This window comes from Lactuca saligna, chromosome 3, assembly GCF_052625555.1.
Source record: "Lactuca saligna cultivar CGN05327 chromosome 3, ASM5262555v1, whole genome shotgun sequence".
NCBI classification, from domain to species: domain Eukaryota; kingdom Viridiplantae; phylum Streptophyta; class Magnoliopsida; order Asterales; family Asteraceae; genus Lactuca; species Lactuca saligna.
This window is the reverse complement of record NC_136419.1, coordinates 33,233,879-33,258,762: the sequence shown is the minus strand read 5'-3', so window position 1 is coordinate 33,258,762 and position 24,884 is coordinate 33,233,879. Positions and strand designations below refer to the sequence as shown.

General features: G+C 35.6%; 1 protein-coding gene across 8 annotated transcripts; it reads left to right on the top strand.

Annotated features, from left to right (window-relative positions):
- Nucleotides 1-232: 232 nt before the first annotated feature.
- Nucleotides 233-23,751, top strand: LOC145035080 (uncharacterized). Of its 8 annotated transcripts, none has more exons than XM_078983662.1 (5): nucleotides 239-600; nucleotides 857-933; nucleotides 1,118-1,426; nucleotides 1,514-1,994; nucleotides 2,079-2,253. In XM_078983662.1, exons 3-5 carry the CDS (start codon nucleotides 1,292-1,294, stop codon nucleotides 2,138-2,140), a joined length of 678 nt encoding a protein of 225 aa, XP_078839788.1. In that variant the 5' UTR covers nucleotides 239-600; nucleotides 857-933; nucleotides 1,118-1,291; the 3' UTR covers nucleotides 2,141-2,253. The 8 variants fall into 8 exon arrangements, with proteins under 8 accessions (XP_078839794.1, XP_078839793.1, XP_078839795.1 ...); XM_078983663.1 differs by having other exon boundaries at nucleotides 1,115-1,426; XM_078983665.1 differs by lacking the exon at nucleotides 239-600 and adding an exon at nucleotides 644-766.
- The last annotated feature ends 1,133 nt before the right edge of the window (nucleotides 23,752-24,884 follow it).

Sequence of the window (24,884 nt, the reverse complement as noted above, 5' to 3'; positions counted from 1 at the left end):
ATATATATATATATATATATATATATATATATATATATATATATAGAGAGAAAGAAAGAGAGAGAGAAAGAGAGAGAGGGGAATCATCATTTGAAAATCCATATTTTCCCGAAAACCCAAGAACTAAAAGTGGAGCGTTTGGATAAAAAAAAATATAGCCAAGATGCATTGTGGTATTTTTGTAAATACATAGACAAAATAAGACACGGGAGTATGATTTTAAAATGAATCAGGGGCATTTTAGGAATAAAATAATTCTTTTAACTCTCTCTCTCTCTCGTCTTCTTCACCGAATCACCTCCCTGGATCGACCTCAATCACCGATTTCCTCCATGATTTCCATTGCCTAACGCCGCTACCGTAGATCTGGAAACAAAATCCATTTCATCGATCCATTATATCATAAACCGATCCCAAATGAAGATCCCTAATGATTGATAGATTGAACTACATGATAGTTGCGTCCTTCTTCCCTCTCAGAGTTTCGTGCCTTAATAAATCAACCAGAGGTCCGATCGCTCCAAACCTCTTGATTCAGAGGTTCAATCGGTGTCGGCGATGTTCAAGTCTTCAACTGTGTTTCGATTTCAATGAAATCAGGTCTCGCTTCACTACTTGGACATTTTAGCAAATTATAGGTCTCGCTTATTAGGACATTTTAGTAAATTAACCTAATACATAGAGTTCAATGTTTGAGATTGGAATCAGAGCTCCTTTTTGCTACAGATTCCTAAACTAGATTTTGAGTTCCGACTTCATGTTAATGGTGCTTGCATTTTATTCTTCTTAATATTCAGCTTTCTAAATCAATTCAATTTGAATGTTAACAATGTTTACCTTTTTTATTGTTTTGTAGATCACTGCAGATGGTGAAATAATCGGACTTCATCATTTTAAGCATATCAGGCCTTTGGGAAGTGGAGATACTAGAAGGTATATTGTTTGAATGTGTTCATTGACTTTTCCAATTTCTATCATAAATTTATAATCAATTTGTTTACAATTTTATAGAGTTAGGGTCTATAGAGTTAGGCTTTTTAGTAAAAAATTACAAGTTTAGTTTGATTTCCATACAATGTTGGAATAAAAATCTAATTTGTATTGGAAATTAAAGTAGAGATTGTTGAAGGAATGGTCAGTTCATGAAGTTGAGTACCATAAGAACACTATTTCTGATCTTGTTGGGGAAAAGAAGAAAGTTGAACAAGAGATTTTGATCGTCAAAACTAAGTTAAATACATGTAATAATAAATGGGGTCAAGAGCTCTCTAGGTTCAAGTGTTGTTAAAAGATGAGTCTTTATTCACTTTGTTCAAGAGAAGTCTTGAGAAAAAAAACCGAAAAATTAAAAGAAATTGATTGTGTTCTCGAAGACATAAAGGGTAGTTTTGATTCAGAACAGTTTCAAGAGCATCATTCAGTTGAGGTAATAATATCACTAGTTCTTACAATTTTAGTTATTTAGTTTCATGCTTTTGTCTCTTTTATCTATCTCATTTCTTATGATTTATAGGAAAGTTGGGATGTTGGATTTGACAATGATTGGAACATTGGGATGCTTGAAGAGTTCAATGCAGAAGATAGTGACGGTATTATTATTGGTTCACATGTTGGAAACACTTTGCATAAGTTGAATCCTAGAAACCAAATTCTTGGTGACCAATTTGGTAGTTTCTCAATACTGATTGATGACATGATTGCATCTTTATTGAAAAAGGTGGAGGTAATAAAGAATACTATGCCATCTTTGGTTAAACAAACAAAAGAATTACAAGGTGAACTAGAGAAAGCTAGATTAATGTATGATAAAGCCAAAGAAGATAATGATGCATACCATGGAAGGGTATCTAAATTGGAGACAGAATTAAAAGCATCTGGAAACATGTGCAAAGAGATAAGCTCTAAATTAGTAGATTATCGAACAAAAGAGGATAATTTGAATGAAAGAGAAAGGGAGTTGTCTGTTCAAAATACTTCCTCCATTAAAGATCATGGTAAGCTTTTTTATTTTTATTTTTCTTATTATAATCAAACATTCATTTCATTATAATTTCTAGTGATTAAGGTCATATACTCAGGTAGTGTTTTGTTTTGCTCAATGGAATGGAATGGACCATTCCGAAAGGAATCATTTTGCTAATTTTCATTTCTCAGCCAGGGAATCATGGAATGACATGAAAATTTTAAATAAAACCCATTTTTATATATGTAATTTATGATGGCAAAAATATTTATATTACATCAACTCAGTTACATTTATTTTAAATAAACAAAAAGTGTTATTTTTATCATAAATTATTTGGGTTTTAATGTATTTTTATTATCGTTATTGTCTCATTGAGTGTTTTTTCTTCACTCCATCGTGGAATGGAATGATAATTGATAATATATATCCCATTTTCATTTATGTAACTTTTAATGACGCAAATATTTTTGAACTTTCATTTATTATTTTACTTAATTTTCAAGTTTCTTTATTTAAAAAGAACTAAAAAGTATTATCCTTTATTATAAATTATTTGAGTTTTAATGAACTTTATTATCTTTAACTTTTTATTTGTAACTAAAAGTTCATCAACTATTTATAGAGTTAAAATTATTTGAGTTTTAATGACCTTTATTATCTTCAATGGTAGTAGCCTCATACTTTTACTTATTTACTTTACAAGGTACGAAAAAGATTATATATTTACATGTGAATTATATGTGATTCACATGTAAATCACATATTAATCACATGTGATTCACATATTAATCACATGTAAATCATATATAAATACTATATGATTCACATATAAATCACAAGTGAATTAAATATGAATTACGTATATATGGACACAATCATATGTTAATCACACAGAATCACATGCAATTCACATATTAATCACATTTTATTCACATGTAAATCACATTTGATTCACAAATAATTTACATGTAAGTCACATGTGATTTATATGTGAATCGCATGTGAATTACATATGATTTCATATATAAATGTGATTCATGTGTGAATTGTATGTGATTCATATGTGAATCACATGTGATTCATATGTTAATCACATGAAAATCATATATGTACTTTCGTAAGTGTTTTTGCATCAATCAATTTTTTTTCTTTAGATTTGGAAGAAATTGTGATGAATATTGAAGAGGTGTAAATGATAAATTGAAAAAAAAAAAAATAAGGAAATATTGACATGAAGACATGAAAATGCTTTGTAATTTGTATATTTTTTATTTTATATACTTTATTTTGTATCGAACAAAATACTTGTACTATTATGTTTATAGATTGATTAATAAAAATAAGATTTTTTATGATTTACTTACAAATATTATAGTATAAGAAATATGCATATATGCATTTAAAAAAATATGCATATATGCACCGCACCTAAAACGTTGATTTTTTTTTTGTTAAAAGATATTAGGTTTTTTTTATTCTAGTTTTTTTTAATTTACTGATTTTTAAAAATTTATTTTTTCAAAAAATGCAGTTTTTTTAACAAAATTGGAGTTTCTTGAAAAAGTTGCAGTTTTTTTGAAAAAAATTCAATTTTTTTTAATTGCAGCTTTTTATTTTTGAAAAACTTGCAGTTTTCGTAAAATAAAACGGTTTTTTTTTAAAAACTGTAGTGTTTTTTAAAAAATTACTTTTTTTCAAAAAAAATTTAAATTCAAGTTTTCTGAAAAAAATTAAAAAATCTCCATTTATAAAAAAAATCAAAAATTATTTTTAAAAAATCCGAAATTTGATTTATTATGTTAATTGTGTCCAATAACACAAAAAATAAACATTAAATGAGATCTGTAAGATTACGATCAATCCCTTAATACATTAGTTTTGATCTAACGTTTCACTTTTAGTTCTCGGAAAACTATGAGTTTTCAACCGATCTCATCACTATATATATATATATATATATATATATATATATATATATATATATATATATATATATATATATATATATATATATATATATATATATATAAAGGGAAGGGTTATATGGAAAACAAAAAAACCCTAAAAAACTCCTAAAAATCATAAAAATGCATAAAAAATAGAGATCACAAAACTTTTTTTTAATTTTATATATGAAAAAATCGCATATTTATTTATAAATTCACTAAAAAAAATAAAAAATCAATTTTTTTGAAAAAAAAAATAAAAAAATCAACGAATTTGTAGTAAAAGGTGCGGTTTTTTCAAAAAAAAAGTTTTGTGATCTATAAGTATTTTTTATGCATTTTTATGATTTTTAGGTTTTTTTAAGGTTTTTTGTTTTTCATAATATATATATATATATATATATATATATATATATATATATATATATATATATATATATATATATAATGTATGTTCAAATGAAAACATTTTGTAACATAAGAACAACTGAGAATAAATTTCAACCACAAATTCACTATACATCTAAACTACTAATATATTTATTATCTATTATATTTTTATTAGAAATAAGCTCTATCCACATACCCACCTAACAGTTATCACTCCCTCACCATAGAAACTTATTGTATTCTCGCTCATCTTATTTAAAGTTACACCACTACAAAAACCACCGGACCACCATACGGCCGCCGTCGCACTACTTTATTGCCGTCATCGGACCACCGTACTGCCCCCGTCGGAACCACCGCATCATCGTTGGTATACCATCGAAACGACTGGAACACTGTCGAAAAGACCAACACATTGTCGGAACGTTGCCTATTCACTCTCTCAATATTGTTTTGTCATTTCATCTCTTCACCTCCACTCGTTTGCTTGTCGAAAACCACCTCCCTCCGCCTCTCCTTCTTCCTGAACCACCTCTTTGAATTAGCCGAAAAAACATCTAGTATGAAACTACCTTCTCATAACCATCTCTGTCTTGTCTCCTCTCCGATCTCGCTTTCACCGACCACTAAATATGGTGTTATCGATTCTAGATCTACAGTCGAAAGCCTCCAGATCTAGTTCACGAGCAAACAAGATCGTGGGACAAAGATAATTTTGAGCACATCTCCGACCATCACTCCAATGAAACCTAACAACTTTCGCAGTAAGTATAGACCCTTATATCAGCAACAACTATCGTTTTTGCTGCTCAGTCTGCTGTCGTGGACAAAATCTCCAAAAAGGAGAACAAACAATAGCAAATTAATCTCACGTTCTATCTCTTCTAGAGAAGAAAGGCTTAAAGAAACATGCAAAACCCAATCTGAATATGTATCAATCGAAATCACTAAAATTGATGCAGAATCCCAATTTAGTGAATACCACAAATCGTAATAAGGAACAAGAACATAATTACCAAATCTTCAATGCACACTATATTGATAATAGTCTAGTACATAAGATGATGAATTACTCTCGGTTCTCTCTGTTTTTATCTCTTGAACTCGATATGGCTATTATGGAAATCCCTTTTTACATATCTTAAACAAAACAATATATACCTAGACCTAATACAAAGCCCAACCAAAAATCATTAAGAGATTTCGGTCCACACAACATCGAAACCATGGTGTTTTTGGTACTTAGACCGAGAACTCTAAAAGCTATGAAATGCAGAGTATAAACCACAAAATTTATTTCCTAACAATCTACCCCTTGGTTTATAACTTTCTTTTCTTTTTAGTCTTCCTTGAACTTGCTTTCAGCTCTTTCCTCGATCTCAACTTGACTACAAGATGTACATATGAATCTTCTATATGAATAACTTCATCTTTAGTAGTTGGGCTTCCCTCAAATTTGACTTTGAACGCACATTGGGTATAGAGGCTTCTTGTAAGTCGGCACTTTTAGCTTTGAGAAACTTCATAGACAATAACAAAGAGACCGATTCTTTTGGATCACTTCAGCAGGCTCATAAATAGCAGCAAATTGATTAAGGAGGCTTCAATGCAATTCATCACATAACTTCAAAAATAGCTTCACCTTGCTTCTGGGGTTGAAAGACTGTGAGTTGAATAATAATATCCACTTCTTGTTCCTTCGAATGAATATTATTCGTCGATCATGGATGTGTCTTAAAAATAACCATGACCAAAAAATTCATGTGGATCACAAAGTCATAAGGACCCTTCTCATCACAGATGTTCAAGGACCTAGCCTTGTCTCAAATGGATACTACTCACATTATATGTGTAAACACGAAGGAACGTACTGTGATTTGTTGAGTATCGGAGAACTACTCATGGCTATTTTTTATGTTAGCCCTGCATATCCTCGATCAAAGATCTCAATACAGTTTTTCAAGTTAACAAGTTAACTTGGCCCTTGGCAAGATGTTCATCGATAATCGTGTCTTGCGAGGTGCATCGCTCTAGTGTCATGATAGTTCTTAGGTAAAGATAACTGACAAGACCTCTTGACAATCTGTACAGTTTCAGACTTTCAATTCCTTAAATACGATAGTTTTTAGAAAGATATTGCATAACTAACAGTTTGTACAGTTTCAAGCTTTCAATTCCTTGTGAAAGTAATGTGAAGTGTAATAATTGTCAATTCCTTTCCAAATTTCTTCTCCTTGCTCAGAAAATTCTGATACAGACTCATTGGGTCTCTTCTTCTTTTGAATTCTCCTTAAGTCTCTTCTTCCTTCGAATTCATATTTTAAGACAAAAGAAATTTTGAGATAAAGTAATTAAAAAAACTTAGCACACAATATAACAACTAAGAATAAAAATAAAATTAAAATACGTTCAAAGCAATGTTTTTGGATTTTTGATTTTTCTGAAAAAGAAATAAAAACCGAAATAAACATATTTTTGGATTTTTTTTTTTTTAATTTTATGATTTTTTTTTTGGTTTTTTTATTCTCCCCCTAAATTTGCACATAGAGGAAAAATATGAACGAATTTAATAAAAACAAAAATAAATAAAATAAAACAAATACATTTTAATAATTAAATTTAAAACATTTTGGGATCAAAAGTTGTCAAGCAATTTAATATCGTTTCTCTGCACACACACACACCTGCATGAATAGCTCTGGTCAATCACCAATATTATGGTCCACTTAAACACAAAGGATATTTGCAAGTTAGACATATTATAAGTGACAATACATTGCAGTTATATTCCTAAATAGACCATTTTGCTAATGACGACCAAGGATATTCCTAAAACAATATAATCTCCTTATGTAAGCCCAAAACTCGATCCAATAAGCCAAGCCCAATCATTTTTGGGCCTTAACCCATAAATTCTCAACCTAAAACCCTTATTGGACCAAGATTTCTTTATTAGGCCCTAATGGGCTGATAACTTCTTCATGTAGTCTCTATGGGCCGAAAAACTCTTTTGGGCCATACCAAAAATCGGATTTGATATTTTGGGCCAACCGTGGGCCAAGTGCCTCTCCAAACTAGGTTAGCCCATTATCAGAGAGAGAGAGAGAGAGAGAGAGAGAGAGAGAGAGAAGAATAAGGGATAATGCATTGCCACCTTAATGTTGTCCATCATACATCTATGCCTTGGACCATCATGTAACAAGGCATGCATCCCATCAAGTTTTAAAGAAGTCAACTTCTCCTCTTCCTCTTATCTATCACTCAGCATACCCCTCTTCATACACCTCACAACTTCATTTATTGCATCACTTAGCTTCAAGAAAACTCTCATCCTTTATTTCTCTCAAAAATTTGTGGGTGGTGGTGTCATCCTCAAGATTTCCTTCAAGTATCATAACTTGGTAAGTCCATATTCTTCTCTAGATGTTATATTTCAAGTCTATGCTAAGATCCTTCCTCTTACAACTTCATTTTCGTGATTTTGGACCTTAAAACCACCTTTATCTCAAGATCCCACCAAAAACTCAAGCTAGGTTCAAAGTTTCATCTTCTTCATCATCTACATCTCAAAAAAAAAACCCAAGGTGAGTTCATACCCCCTTGTTTTCAGTTTTATAATGTTTTTGGGGGAGAATACAAGTGCTTTTGTGTTAGATCTATTTATATATGCGTGTTTATGTGTTTAACTTTTAGATCTTTACTTGAAAATGAAGTTTATCACTTGGATCTTGAAAAAAAACCTTGAGAAAAGTATGTTTTATCACATATAAAACATGTAAACTTGTAGATCTGGGATTTATACACTTAAAATAGCAAAAACAAGTCTTGTGAACAAACTTAGATAACTTAAACTCAAAAATTTGCCCTTGACAGAAAAGTATTAGTCCAATCTCGAACTGCTTTGACCACCTTAATGGTAATATTTTTCAAAAATCTTTTACATGAAAAAATTTCAGGTTATTACCTTTAAAATTAATACTCTCATGTTTTCATACGATTTTTCTACAATTTTTGGCGAATTTTACAAAACTATCTATCAGATTTTAAATAATTTCGGACCAACCTGTGAAGGTGAGAAATTTCATACTTGTTAGAGGCCATTAAAAATTATGAGAAAAATGTTGAACAAAGTAGAAAAAATTTCCAAACCTCCAGAATTTACGGATCCAAATTTCGACTTACGATGATTTTTCTACAAATTTTCCAACAACTAGGTCAGAAAAGCCAAAAACCAGAAAATGTGTATTTTCAAACAAATCAAGCCAAAAATGATATTTTTGACAAAAATGGGTTAAAATGTTATTTTTACCACAAACTAGCCATAAATACAAGTTTTGAAAAAAAGGGGGACTAAAGTGTTATTTTCACTATGTTTGGGCCTTATTGAGAATTTGTGGCTTATTGAGCCAAGAACGTCATTTTTAGAAAAAACTAAGCTTTTTATATCAATTTTGTAAATAATCGAGCTAAAATAAACTAAACAATAACAAACAGGTTAAAAACGGGGCCCAAATGATGAAAACCCATATCCAGTGAGTACATGGGGCGTACTCTTGTGTACGTTAAGCATACAGCTTGCATGGCTTGTACACTGCACGTACGGGCTTGTACGCCCAGCGTACTAACCTGTTAAGCCATAAACTCCAAAAAGGCTTAATCCCTTAAGACCTTAAGCTTCAAACATAGATATAAGTCCACTGTAGTGTCTTAACCCATAAATTCGATTACTTGGTGGCTTGCAAACCACCAAATTGACCCAAACATGAAATATAACAACTAACTTCCATGGAAATGACTAAAAGTCATGCATGGCCACAATAAGACCTTCAAGATGGAAACTTTTCTATTCTTGGGACTCATATAGCACTAAGGGTGGCAACCCTAAGCCTAGAAACGGATTTGGATGATAAAAATACATTCTTGGGACTAAAAAGGTCCAAAGCACCATTACCATAGATCTAAGCATACATGAGGCAAGTTGTAAGCTTTTTACCTCAAAAGAGTACTAGATGATGATGATATCCCAGATCCTTGAGCTCAAGTTATACAAGTTCTTCTTAACCAACTTCTTCATTGTCCTTCCAAGATCCAAACTACCAAAATGGGCTTCATAATATCAAATCACACAAGGATGAGGAATGTTAACCTTTCTAGGGTTTCTATGTTTAAGTGGATGGTAAGGAGGCTGGTGTTTGGGACATAATAAGGTATTTATATGGATTTAACCCTAAAAATTAGGGTTTTGAGTCTGCCCACGTACGTTGCGCGTACTCCTTGGTACGTTATGCATACACACCTCCGCCCCCTGCATCCAATCTTGCTACTACGCCCCATGTATGCCAAGCTTACGCCCAACGTATGTCTTCAATAGGCCCACTCACTAAAGGCCCACTCAATTAATCCATCATCACTCTCATAGTCAACAATAAATTACAAAAATAAATAATTAGCCTTACCTTAAATCACGGATGTTACAATTCTCCTATACTTGAATCTGACTTCATCCTAGAAGTCCTCTACATCTGGAAATAGCTCTGGGTAGTGCTCCCTCATCTCCTCCTCGGGCTCCCAAGTCCACTCAGACCCCTCGCGGTGTAGCCACTGCAACCTTACCGGCTCTACCCTCTTGTTCCTCAACTCTTTGATCTTCATGTCAAGAATGGCTATTGCTCTCTCGATGTAGTTCAATTATCATCCACCTGAATATTTGAAAGACCCTCCTCGATACTTTCATGAATTATATATCTCATTACTCCAAAACATGCTACATGCATATTCATAAAAGTAATATTTTATTATACAAGATGGTCTTGTTACAAAATATTGGATACAAACTGACTAAGTTTAAGTTTATTACAAAACTACCCAGGATATTGTAATTTTATACATACTAAAACTTAAATACAAAAGTAATAATAGAAACTATTCTAATTCTTCCGACAGTATATGGCTATACTTGATGCTTATTGCCTGCAATTTATTAAAATATTGAGAGGGTAAGCGACAACGCTTAGTGAGTTCAATAAGAGATACAATATAACGTTATGCCATATATATATACATCAATATGGCAGAAGAAAAGAGGAACAACAAAGACATATGTGAAATCATGTGACAGGCGTTCATATCAATCAAATACTTTATTCAAAGATATACTTTTCAATGCTTGATATACATCAATAGAGTTCAGCCCAAATGGCATAAAAGACATATAATTTTCTGATTATCATTTTGCTAGCATATATAGGCTTTTAGCCCTACCTAGCCCATTACCAATATCAAAAGTTATATGATACATGCTTTACATGGTCAAAGGCACAAAACCAATGCGAGGTAGTGGATACTTGTTCTTGATAGTCACCTTATTTAGCTCACGGTAATCAATACACATTCGCATCGAATCGTCCTTCTTCGTGACAAACAATACCAGAGCACCCCAAGGAGAGGTACTCGGTCGAATAAAGCCTTTGTCAAGTAATTCCTGCAGTTGGATCATCATTTCTTTCATCTCAGCGGGTGCAAGACAATAAGGAGTCTTTGCAATCGGAGCAGCACCAGGCACAAGGTCGATTTGGAATTCCACTTGCCTGTCTGGAGGTAATCTAGGCAAATCATCGGGGAAAACTTCATGATACTCGTTAATAACGGGAAACTCATTTACAATTTTCTTCTCCTCTTTAGAGATATCAACTGTATAGGCCATATAGATAGAACATCCCTTTGATATGAATTTACAAGCTTTTAAGAAGATATTATTTTTAAGATTTTAGGTCTTTGTTCACCGTAGACATAAAGAGGATTCTTCCCTTTGATAGGAATACGTACTATCTTTTCATAACATAAGAGTTATGCGTGATTCTTTGACAACCAATCCATGTCGGGAATAATATCGAAGTTGGGCAAGGAGATAGGGATCAGATTAGCAAGAAAATTATAGCCTTCAATTTATATAACACAATCTCTATAGACTTTATCAGCAAGTAATGATATACTTCCCGCAGTATCTACATGAAATGGTTACGCCATTGCATAGCAAGAAATTTGAAAAGAATGTGCAAATTCATGAGACACAAAAGAATCTGAAGCACCAGAATCAAATAAGATGTGACCAGGTCTAGAGTTGACAATAAATGTACCCGTCACAACGTTCGCGTCCACACGTGCTTCTTCTGTAGTAATCTGGAATGCACGACCTTTAGCTTTTGGCGCCTCCTCCTTTTTAGTTGGAGTACCCTTTGATTGTTGAACAGGGACTTGACTTATCTCTGGTTGTTGAACAGAAGCTTGACTTCCCGTCATCTGACTAGTAAGAGTAGAGAAAAAATGTTTTTGTGGCCAATAACACCACAAGCATAGCACGTAGTACTCTTCATCGGGAAAACAGGTTTTACGTGACCCATTTCTCCACACCCATAACATATCACAGATCCTTTATCTATTTTGCATTGGCCTTGGTGATTCTTTCCGCATCTTCTACATAATGGTGACTGAAGAGAAAAAGATTCTGACCTATCACTGCCACGAGATGCATTCTGAGATTGCATCCTTGAATTTGAATCGGCTCGAACAGGTTGAGGTGGTGGCATAGAGGAAACAGGAGTAGTTCATTCAATACGTGGCGGTTTTGAAATAAAGAGAGTGGCACCATGTATCTCTAAGTCATGCTCACGCTTTCGAGCATACTCTATAGCTTTATCAAACGATAGAATATCCCGATTTATCACAAAGTCGCAGATTTCATATCATAACCCTTCCAAGAACAACTGAATTTTATCGTTTTCAGTTGGTATGTACTTTGCAGCGAATCGTGCTTGTTGATTGAACTGAGTATCATACTCATTCACCGTCTTCCCTTCTTGTTTGAGTTCTAGGAATTCTTTCTCTAACCTTCTCATCATGTCTAGAGGAAAATACTTCACTAGCAAACGAGTCTTGAACATCTCCCAGGACAAGTTCTCCTGGTTATAATTATTGAGAGCTTCATACGTTGCTTCCCACCAGACCAAGGCTTCATCAACTAGCATTGTAGATGCGTAATTAGCCTTATCTTCATTATCCACATGGGAAATACAGAATACTTTCTCTGTGTTCTGAATCCAAGTAAGAACGACTATAGGATTAAGGAAACCAGAAAACTCTGTAGCTCCACTGCTTTTAAAAGTTTTGAAAGAGGGATGTCTCGCCTTCTCTCCTGAAGATTCTCCAACAGCTTTCTCTTTGCCTTTATTATTATCCTTCTTGTGCTCTTCAAGAGTTTGTTGGATAACGCCAGTCAGTTTATCCATGATTCGCACCTCACGAGGGGATACTGGAGTTTCTGCTTCATCAAGATGACGATCCCCACCAACTTCTGATGTATGACTACTTACTGCTTCAGCCATTCCTCTGAAAATTTGGAGTAATATAATAATTTTAGAATATTAGGATTTATTATTACCTAATACTTCACTTAAGTCTTTCCTATGGTTTGTATCCGTATACTAACAATGAATTAGTTCATATATTGAACTCTCAATAGTTTAAGTCTAAATAATAATCCTTAGAATTTAGTTCACTTAAACTTCCGCTCTGATACCATGATTGAAAGACCCTCCTCGATACTTTCATGAATTATATACCTCCTTATTCCAAAACATGCTACATGCATATTCATAAAAGTAATATTTTATTATACAAGATGGTCTTGTTACAAAACATTGGATACAAACCGACTAAGTTTAAGTTTATTACAAAACTACCCAGGATATTGTAATTTTATACATACTAAAACTTAAATACAAAAGTAATAATAGAAACTATTCTAATTCTTCCGACAGTATATGGCTATACTTGATGCTTATTGCTTGCAATTTATTAAAATATTGAGAGGGTAAGCGACAATGCTTAGTGAGTTCAATAATAGATACAATATAACGTTATGTCATATATATACATCAATATGGTGGAAGTAAAGAGGAACAACAAAGACATATGTGAAATCATGTGACATGCGTTCATATCAATCAAATACTTTATTCAAAGATATACTTTTCAATGCTTGATATACATCAATAGAGTTCAGCCCAAATGGCATAAAAGACATAATTTTCTGATTATCATTTTGCTAGCATATATAGGCTTTCAGCCCTACCTAGCCCATTACCAATATCAAAAGTTATACGATACATGCTTTACATGGTCAAAGGCACAAAGCCAATACCAAAATAATACAAGACATGCTCTACATGATCAAAGGTATAATATGAAAACGAGACATGCTCTACATGGCCAAAGACTCAAAGTCAATACCAGAATATCACAAGAAAGCACCTTGCACATATAACACATAACATACAATTGTTCCTATATATTGAATAGTAATAAAATAGTAATTTGTGCAGCACTTCGTTACTATAAATAGCTTTCTTCTATAAAAACCATGAGATATATTAAAAACCGGGCTCAGCGAAGGTATGGCTTCAAAACCGAAAAGATAAATTTTTCAAGCTTCACGGGAACTTCAGGACGTATTTTGGGTGCTAAAATTGATATCGGGGCTTCAGGGAATGTCAAAATAGAAAAAATAAGAAAAGGGGGGGTGAAAATGGTTAGTTTCCCATTTTTCTTCGGGAGGGTTCGCAGCCCTCTTATTTATAGGGTGAGGGTGCGAAGGTCGGCCAGTCAGAAGGGACACGCAGCTGCTGGAGCGAAGGCCACGAAGCGAGAAGGGAGAGCTGGCACGCAGCGAGGCTCGGAGAGGTGAAGGGCACGCATCGGACGGGGATTGGACCAGCGCTTCGGACAGGCGAGGAGTCATCGGCTTGGACACGACACGGTTCGCACGTCGGACGTGGCACGACTCAGTGACGCATCTGCTTCTTGCGAGGTGATGTGGCCGGTACTATTCATGAGAAAATTCTCGGAAAATGTGCCCCAAACTTCTAAAATCCATAACTTTCGCATACTGGCTCCGTTTTTGACATTCTTTATATGCACGCGTAGGCGAGAATATATTCTACAATTTTCATTTAGACTTCATTGGCTAATTTTGAGTTTATTTTTAATATTCTTATTTTTAACAGACCGGGACAGGAAAATCCGTTAAAAATTCATAATTTCTTCATCCGACGTCCATTTTCATCAGACTTTTTACCGTTGTACTACAAATGACGAGACCTTCGATTCTCGTTTAGGTTGTTTCGGCTAAATAACGTTCGATCTAAAATTCGAGTTCTTAGCTGTCTACTGCTATTCCGAAATTTAGAAAAATCATAACTTCCTCATACGAAGTCAGATTTTAGCGTTCTTTTTATCGAACTTCTTGGTTTAATGAATGCTACGACTTTTGTTTAGATCACTAAGGCTAAAAATTAGCTTATGAAAAACTCACTTTTACATCATTTGGCCTCGTGCCGGTTTTGTCACGGATCTTCGATTGGTCATAACTTCTTCGTTATAACTCGGATTTCAACGAGGTTTTCGCCTAAACTTTTCTAACGAGATTCTTTACAATTTTAAATAATAAAATTTTACTTATTTTAAAATTTTATATTTTCACTAAATTTCACTATTTGGTATTTGATTGAATCTCATAAGACTTCCAATACTTTCTGAATGATTCTTCCAATACTTTCTGAATGATTCTGGGCATAGTTTTACTTTATTTCTAGTAAAAACCATCTGTTAGAACTCAACATTCATATTTACATAATATTTCATAATATTATTTACTTTTATAATTTACAATACATAATAATTGAACATGTATATTACAATATCCTCTAAAGGCACAATTGCGGAGTCATCCACTAAGCACTTCCGTATCTGGGAGGCATGGAAGGTGATGTGGATTTGATTAAGCTCGGATGGCAGATCCATTTGAAACGCAACCCGGCACACCCAAGCCAAAACCCTGAACGGACCGATATACCTGGGGCCTAGCTTGCCTCGCTTCCTGAACCGGATAACACCTTTCCAAGGTGACACCTTCAGGAGGACCATATCCCCTACCTGAAACTCTAAGTCTGAACAGCGCTTGTCGGCATAGCTTTTCTGCCGACTCTGAGAAGTTTGAAGCTTGCTCCGGACCTACTGGATCTTCTCCGTGGTCTTGAGTACCACCTCATTACTCCCCATGACTCTCTGACCAACATCACCCCAACAATTGGGGTCCTACACTTCCTCCCGTAGAGTATCTCAAAGTGATGTCCATCTATGCTAGCGTGATAACTATTGTTATACGAAAATTCTGATAACGGAAGATACGTATCCTAACTCCCACCAAAGTCTAATACGTACGTACACAGCATGTCCTCTAGGGTTTGAATCATCCTCTCACACTAACGGAGTAATCACTGTCATCCTCAGATATATGTCTCGAATCAAAGCCACCACTGCCTTGCGGAGAAGAGCATCATCCATCACATTGGGCTTCCCCGAGTGATAAAGGATCTCACAATCATAATCCTTTACCACATCCAACCAATGACGTTGCCTCATGTTCAGATTTGGCTAATCCATCAGGTACCTCAAGCTCTTGTGGTCTGTGTAAATGGTACAACAAACCCCATAGAGGTAGTTGTTGGATTAATGTCTAAGTCCATAACTATATTTGGTATGTACTTGACCCGACCCGGCATGGTCCATTTGGGTTGCACTTCACCGACACAATTTATATGGATAATCTTTTGAGAATAGTATGTTTATGATTAATATTAATATATTATAAGTTCTAATATATTACTATGGAATCATATTATTTAATTAGTATTGATCAAGAATTAATTTATAATTAATTAAGTGATCAAAGGAACTAATTAAATATGGACTCTTATATATATGGAATGGGCCAAGTTCATTTAGGTTGGGCTAAGCTTTCATGGATAGTCCATGGAGTGTTTAACCCATGGATCCTAGGAAATGAAAGGTCATGGGTATTAGGGTTTAACCCTAATCCTCCACACTATATAAAGATGTCCTTGGTTGGTGAAATTGGCACTAGTGGGTACACTATGAAGGGCTAGCCAATTTCACTAGAGAGAACCAAGTATCTATATTCTCTAAAGTCTTCCAAGGTGTTTTGGTGATTTGTGATTCCACTTGAGGCTTCCACACTATTGGGGCTAAGCTCTTAAAGCTTGAAGACATCAAGCTACATCAAAAGGTATGTCATCTAACTAGTACTTTGTAGTACAAGTGCTTCATAATATGCTAGTTAGGATTAAAGCCTTGGAAAGTTCTTATTTGCATGTATTATAGAGAAAACATAGATCCAAGGTTTATAGGGTTGCATGTACACCATAGGAGTGTTAGAATGCTCAAAACCCAATAGTTTTGTCTCCAAATCTTGAGAGTGAAACCATAGCCCCCAGCTCCAAATCGTGTGTCAGATAATTCACCTCATGAGGCTTCAACTGCCTCGAAGCGTATGTTATCACGTGACCCCGATGCATCAGCATTGCACCCATTCTCGTGATCGAAGCGTCATAGTAAACCACTAAATCTTTGATGCCCTCCGGTAAAGTCAGAATCGATTCCTCACACAACCGCTATCCGAGAGTCTCGAAAGCTTCCTACTGCTCAGGCCCTTAGCGGATGGTCACCGACTTCTTGGTCAGTCAGGTCAAGGGAATAGCAATCTTGGAGAAATCCTAGATGAATCTGTGATAATAACCCGCCAAACCAAGAAAACTCCTAATCTCAGATGGAGACCTCAGAACCTCGCACTGCATCACGGCCTCTATCTTGGCTGGATCGACCAAAATACCCTTCTGGTTGACAAGGTTCCCCAGAAACTACACCTCGCACAACCAGAACTCACACTTTGAGAACTTTGCGAAAAGTCTCTTCCTCCTCAGTGTCTCTAGCACCTCCCTTAGGTGCTCCTCAAGCTGCTCCTGAGTCTTGGAATAAACCAAGATGTCATCGATAAATACCAATCACATGCCGATCCAGCATCGGTCTGCACACGCGATTCATGAGGTCCATGAATGCAGCAGGAGCATTGGTGAGCCCAAAAGGAATCACTATGAACTCATAGTGACCATAGTGAGTTCAAAAGGTTATCTTCTGCACATCGTCGTCCCTGACTCGCATCTGGTGATAAACCGATCGCAGATAAATCTTGGAGAACCAAGATGCACCCTGAAGTTGGTCAAATAAGTCATCAATCCTCGGGAGGGGATAACAGTTCTTCACCATTACCTTATTCAACTCCCGGTAATCTATACACATCCAATGTAACCCGTCCTTCTTCTTCACAAACAGGATCGGGCTCCACACGGAAAACTACTCGGCCTGATGAATCCCTTGTCTAACAACTCCTGCAGCTATGTAGACAACTCCTACATCTCAGGAGGAGCCAACCGATATGGTGCCTAGGCTATCGGAGCCGCACCAAGAACTAGGTCAATCCTGAACTCTACCTGTCTCTCCAGAGGTATCCCGGGAATATGTTCGGGTTCTCCCGTACAATTGGTACATCATCCACTATCGCCTTACCCTTATCCTAGGTATCCATGACATAGGTGACATAGTCTGTGCAACCCTACTTGGGGTCTGAACTCGCACAAGTTGTTGCTCGCAATCGATCACTGCTCCATTAGGGCTCAACCAGTCCATACCCACGATAACCTTATTCCCTCGCAGGGGAATAGGGACTAAATCCACAGAAAAGTGCTCATCGAACAACTACAGTGTAAATCCCCGATGAACCACCGCAACTCGTACAGTCCTATCATCTATGATCTCTACATCAAGAGTACAGTCCAGTTCCCCCGGAGCTCCAACAAAACGCTTGCTAAGAATGAACAATACCAGAGCAGATATACCGTTCACTAAGAACGATCCCGTTACAACATCAGGAGTTGCACGTGCCTCCTCTGTTGTCAACTGAAAGGCCCTGCTCTTTTCCACATGCACCTTTGTCCGGCCCTATTGGCCATCGGTAATCCTCAGTGTAGTAGAAGCGAGTGTCGCCACCTATCCTACTGCTGCTAATGGGACCACTTGTGTCCCCTCTGATTGCACTAGAAGCAAATCAAATCTGATATTGTGGTGGTGGTGGTGGTAGCAGTACAATCCCTGCTGACATGACCAGTTCGGTTTCACTTAAAGCAGCCCAAACTACCCACCTTGTACGTCCCCTCATACATCTTGCCGCACTTGCCACAACGGTTGTAGCCCTGCTGGCTCTTCGATTTGTGATCTGATACCTTGGGCTTTTTTCCCGAACTGCCTGTCTGAACCCCATCTAGTTTCCTCTTCCTCTCCATCTCCAAACCCAGCTCCCTCTCACGAGCTCTCACTATCATATCCTCCAGCATCTTGCAGCTGGATCGTCTCACAAACTGTCAAATATCGCTCCTCAACATCTCATGGTATCGGGCCTTTTTCATCTCCTCATCCGCCACATACTGCAGAATCAGAACGGACCTCTCCTTGAACATGGCGGTGATCTCGGTCACTGTCTCAGTCATCTGCTGGAGATCCTGGAACTCCCTCGCAAGCTGTTGCACCTTTATTACAGGTGTGAACTTAGCCCTGAATTGGGTTGAGAAATCACTCTAGGTCAACACATCAATAGTGGCATCATCTCCAATAGCTCATCCAACCTCCTCCCACTAATCATGCACCATGTCCTTCAGGAGGCAGGAAGCAAGTCGTACCTTGTCCCCCTTGGGACAGCGGCTGGTGTGAAAGGCATAGGAAACATCCACTAACCACCTGCTGCTAGAAATAGGTTCCCTAGCCCCATGGTAGTTTGGAGCTCCGCATGCTCGGAACTCCATGAATGTCATCGTGTACGCCCCTAACATGGCCGCCATCTCGGTACGGAATGCACCCAACCTCTCTTCAAGAATCTCAAAAAAATGCCCTCCTTGACCGTACCGAAGATCACAGGAGTCTGGTCAATGATACTGCGCGTGATCTCAGATGAAATGAACTATCTCATCTGATCATCGAGCTGCCCGGCTCCAAAGCCCGATCCTGATCCCTCGCCTACGCCAGAACTACCAATTGGTCTTGTACGTAGCGTCACCATACTCAAAATACACCAATAAAATCATCAGAATACTCATCATAACTCAAGGGATCTCACACACTACAAGTTCCATGGGTTCATCTCAGTCTTCCTTAATTCGAGTACGGATCCTCTGCTTTCAGTAGTATCGGCCCATACTACCTTCCACATCTATCCGTACTTTCCTCAAGAACTGCCTTGACTCCACCAAGTCCCTTTCACTACTATTGTTCACTACGCTAATCTCATCCTAGGCTTGCCCTAGGGTAATCTCCGACCCACTCTCTGCCATCAGCTTCATAATAAGTCCATGCTACCTTTCCCTAACTAGCTCGCGAATACCATTACATATTACTAACACCAGATAATTCTTCGAATGAGAGGTCTCTCCCAACAATGGTTAGACTCACACGAGAGCTGCGAAATAAGGCTAAACCTAACCTTCTGAAATTATTTAGTCCTCGTAATATGTAACTTAACATATTTGTTTACTAGTTAGTTAAAGATAAGTAGAACTCCTAAAGCACAAAGCAAGTAGCATTCGAGCATTGAGTAACCATAATCAAGCATATCCTAATCAGGCTATCATATTACTAACTAATCAGTACTAGCATGCAGTTCGAATAAGCTCATACAATAGGCATATAAGGCATCATTCCTAGTGTTGGGTTTTGAGCATTCTAACACTCCTAAGTGTACATGCAACCTTAAATACCTTGGATCTATGTTTTCTCTATTATACATGCAAATATGAATATTCCAATGTATTACCCTATTTAGCATACAATCTTTTGATACTTCGGTAATATAACAAGTTAGAATACATACCTCTTGATGTAGCTTGACTCCATGATGCTCGAGAGCCTAGTGCCCTAAGTGTGACACCTCAAATGGTTCACACAACATCATCAACTCTTGGAATAACCATGAGAAGAAGACACTTCATGCTCAAATTGGCTAGCCCTCATATATGTATCACTAGTGCCAATTTCTTGAGCTAAAGGGATCCTTATATAGTGTGCACATTAGGGTTACACCATGTAACCCATGACTTTACCCATTCCTCTAATACCATTTTCTGTCACACCCCGCTAAAGCGGAAACACGAGGTGTGGCAATATTAAGGGTTTCATAGCAAAAGTTAAAAGACAACACCAACCATAGTTTAAAAATCATTACAAATTTACAATGGGTTTGAACAAATTTTTAAAAGAAATTACAATGTAAACTGAAATACAACACATGCTGACATGCAAATAATGCTCCATGGGTTTTAACCTCCATGGAGTATCCATGGGTCACCACATGGGTTAAATCCAACATAAGGAATCTTGGATCATAAGCCCACATATATAAGAATGAATGATTTACACAATCAATCCCCATATATTTTAATTAGTTTCTTTTTTATCACTAAATTAAGTCCAAATTAATTCTTGATCAATACTAATTAAATAACATGATCTCATATTAATATATTAGAACTTATAATATATTAATATGTAACAAATGTCTTCTTCTCATAAACGGTCTATTCAAATGTTCTGATGCCATGCAACCCAAATGGACCATGTCGAGTCAGGTCAAGTACATACCAGTTATAGTTATGGACTTAGACACTAATCCAACAGTCTCCCACTTGGATAAGTCTAAAACTATTATTGAGTATAACTTCAAGAACCAACTGACAATTGTAGCTCTCAAAAGTTGTTGTCGAACTCTGACCTTGTCGATGAACTCTGACCTTTGTCGATGACTTGTCTATTAGATAAGGGATCATATATTCCTCCATTCTAGATATCATATGAACTGAGACATGGATTATAAATCATTCTCTCTGTAGAATATGCCTCAAGGGTTCCGTACATATAAAGAGTGTCGAAATCCGAGTTATAACGAAGAAGTTATGACCCATCGAAGTTTCGCAACGGAACCGGCACGGCACCGAGAAGGCGTAAATAGTGAATTTATGATAGAGCGACTTTTAGCCTTAGTAATCTAAATGAAAGTCATAGAATATGTTAACCTGAGAACGTCCATAAAAAGAACGCCCAAATCTGACATCGTATGAGGAAGTTATGATTTTTTGAAGTTTCGGCTTAGCGGTGTACAGCCCGAAGTTCGAGTATTAGATCGAGCGGTTTTTAGCCGACACAACCTAAACGAGAATCGAAGATCTCGTTATTAGTAGCGTAACGATAAAAAGACAGAAGAAAATGGACATCGGATAAAGAAGTTATGAGATTTTAACAGACCAATCCTGTCCCGGCCTATTAAAAATATAACTTTAAAAATAAAGTCAAAATTAGCTGATGGAGTCTAAACGAAAGTTGTAGAGTACGTCTCCACCTACGCGTGGATATAAAGAACATCAAAAACGGAGTTCGTATGAACGAGTTACAAATTATAATAGCATATTTACGTATTAAAATAAAGTATAAATCATATATACGTACACATAAATATACATGTTGTCATTATAAGACTAATGTTGAGTTCTTTCGACATTAGTTTAGTACAAATATCATTAAATCCTTTTAAAACAGTATTATAGAGATGTGTTTAGTTGTTTATATAATTAAAAGGTCATTAAGTAATTATGGAGGGTAGTTTTTGAAAATTCAATTAGTATAAGTAAGTACCTTGGGCTCTCATATTTCTTGCACCATTATCTTGATTCAAGAGTCTTTCTCTTCTTATCCTCCGAGCATTTCGGTCCCTTGTGATTCGACTTCTCTTTCTGTAGTTTTAGTATAGTAAGGTGAGCGCTGAAGCGCTGCACGAATCTTTCTTAGAAAGATTTAGCGATGAAGTTCTGCCCCTGCAAAGCCCGACTCCTAGCTAAAATCCCCTTGTAAGTAAGTTATGCTTACCCTATTTTAAATATAGTTTATATTTAAAACTAGTATTGTTATTATGAATTTATAATAAATATTTGAGTTATTATTATGACTTATATAAGTGTCGTTATAATATCTTTTTAACTACTCGCGGTACGGGGAATCTGGTTTAAAGGGCCGCATAGGGTTGTTGGATTTCAGAAGTGCTATACGCCAAAATGGTCCTGCCTCCGGTGTTTTATGTCTAGCCCCTGTCTATACATAGTGGTTGGAAAGTATTGTTTAAACTCTTATATTATAATAATAATAATAATAATAATAATAATAATAATAATTTTTTTTGAACCGGCAAATCTAATCTACTCCTAAGCTAACGACACCTATTCCACATATATCCACGACGGGACTTGAACCCTCGACCTCAAAGAGGGAGTGCACCACCTGATACCACTGGGCTACAAGCCCTTTATATTAATAATTAGTCACGGTAAATATTAGACTAAAATCTAGTGGTAATAATACTAGGTTTCGTCGAAGGAAATTATTTTAAAGTAAACGAAGCGTTGTCCGAGTACCGAGTCACCACCTTATCAAGTGAGTGCATAGTTACTTTCATCTTACACATAGATATGAAATATTTAATATAAATTACGTGTTGTGAGTGCATAGTTACTTTCATATTACACATAGATATGAAGTATTTTATATAAATTGCGTGCTATGTGTGCATATTATCTGAATACTTGTTGTCTATGTTAGATGAACGATTTTATACATGTTTTAAATGATTTAAACTGTATATGTATTTTATATCTACGATAATGTTGGGGTAAAACATGGGTAGATGTAATAGATGGAATATGAGTTTGATGATGAGTTGAGAGGTGTTATAGACCACGAGGTGAGGGTGAGAGATGGACGATGTGAGAAGCCTTTTCCCAAACGATGGCCCCGTCATTCAGCAGAGTATGGATGACAACCACAGACTATTCTAGATAGTCCAGTGGAACACTAGCAGGCTCGCAACCTGTAGGTGTTGTGAACGATGTGTTCACCCGGTGTACTCTAAACCTTGGCGACCATGCAGACTTGGTGCCTAAACCTTGCCGATCATGCAAACTTGATGCCTAAACCCTGGCGACTATGTAGACTTAGTGCCCGTTGTGTAAACCTTGGCAATCATGCAGACTTGATGCCTAACCCCTAGCGACTATGCAGACTTAGTGCTTGTTGTGTAAACCGTGGCAACGATGGACTTCGTGTCGATTCCTTAGGAATAAATGAACGAGTAATAGCTGATTCTTAGGGTAGATCCTTAAGAATAAAGAAGATAATGGGGATGGGTAATTAGGCTGATGCTTAATTGATTAAACATAATAATTATATTATTATGGGTTGAAAACCCTATGTACTCACCAGGTTTCCCAACCTGACCCACTCAATTTATTTATATCACAGGTGTTGTTATGAAGTCACATTACACTGAGAGATGAAGGAGATATAAATCACTAGTGATAATGAATGTAAGTTCTATTTATGCTTATGTTTCTGTATTGGCGATGACATTTCAAATGTTTTAAAATGAATAAAAATACTTTTCTTCGGAAATGCTTTGATAACGTATTTATCATGTTTTACTGGGAACAAATTCCGCAACATTTTTATTAAAAAAGGTACTCTGATTTTCATAAAGCATAAATAAAATCGGTCATTTCTGGCCGTGAAAATAGGGATGTCACAGCTTGCTTCCTCAAATAAATAAAATCCTTACAATGATGCTTAAAGCAAGTGTTTGGTAGGAAATATTGCTTTATGTGTATGACAATCAATCAGATTGCTTCTATTTCAACACCTATATTGGTTTAATGTATTAATTTTCTCTTTGATTATCATATTTACTCCCTTAGGTGCTGATTTTGAAGCAAATCTAATTCATTATTAAAATGCATTAGACACTTGTATTGTACAATCGATGGGTGATGTATTTTTATAGTTTTGGCTGTTTCTTTGTAAAAAAACAAAAAATTACATAATTCAGCAATTGCCAGAATATAAATCATTTTGGAATCCAAAGGCAGCATACATAGAACATGACAAAGCTTTATGGAAGCGTATATTTACAATAAAGTTATTCATATTTTGTCCAAAGAAAAAGAGAGAGAGAGAGAGAGAGAGAGAGAGAGAGAGAGAGAGAGAGAGAGAAAGAGAGAGAGAAAGAGAGAGAGAGACATATCAAAAATGGCCATTCAGTTTTACTTTTCTAAATATTACATGTAATCCACACATGAATCACATGTAATTCATATGTAAATCACATGTGATTCACATATAAATCACATGTGATTCATATATGAAAGCTTAAATGCACGAACATCTCATCGATGAATCTATCAATGAGGGATTATTTTTGTTGTTATATTGATAATTTTCATTTTATATTCATTTGAATATATTAATCTAATGTGATATATGACATAGTGTTTATATCATTTTATAAATAGTGTTTATATATTTTTTTTACTTATTTTTTTCAAGTTATTTTTTATGTTTCAAACTTTTAATTTATATTTTTCATGTTTAACATTTTTTTAACCTTTTTACAAAATGAGCAAAACGTTAAAATTTAAAAATATTCCTAATTCGTAAAAAGCTTTTACAAAAAAAATTCATAATTTGTAAAAAATAATTAGGGATTATTATAATCCGTTCTTTTAAATTTCGATAAACTAATAAAAATTTTA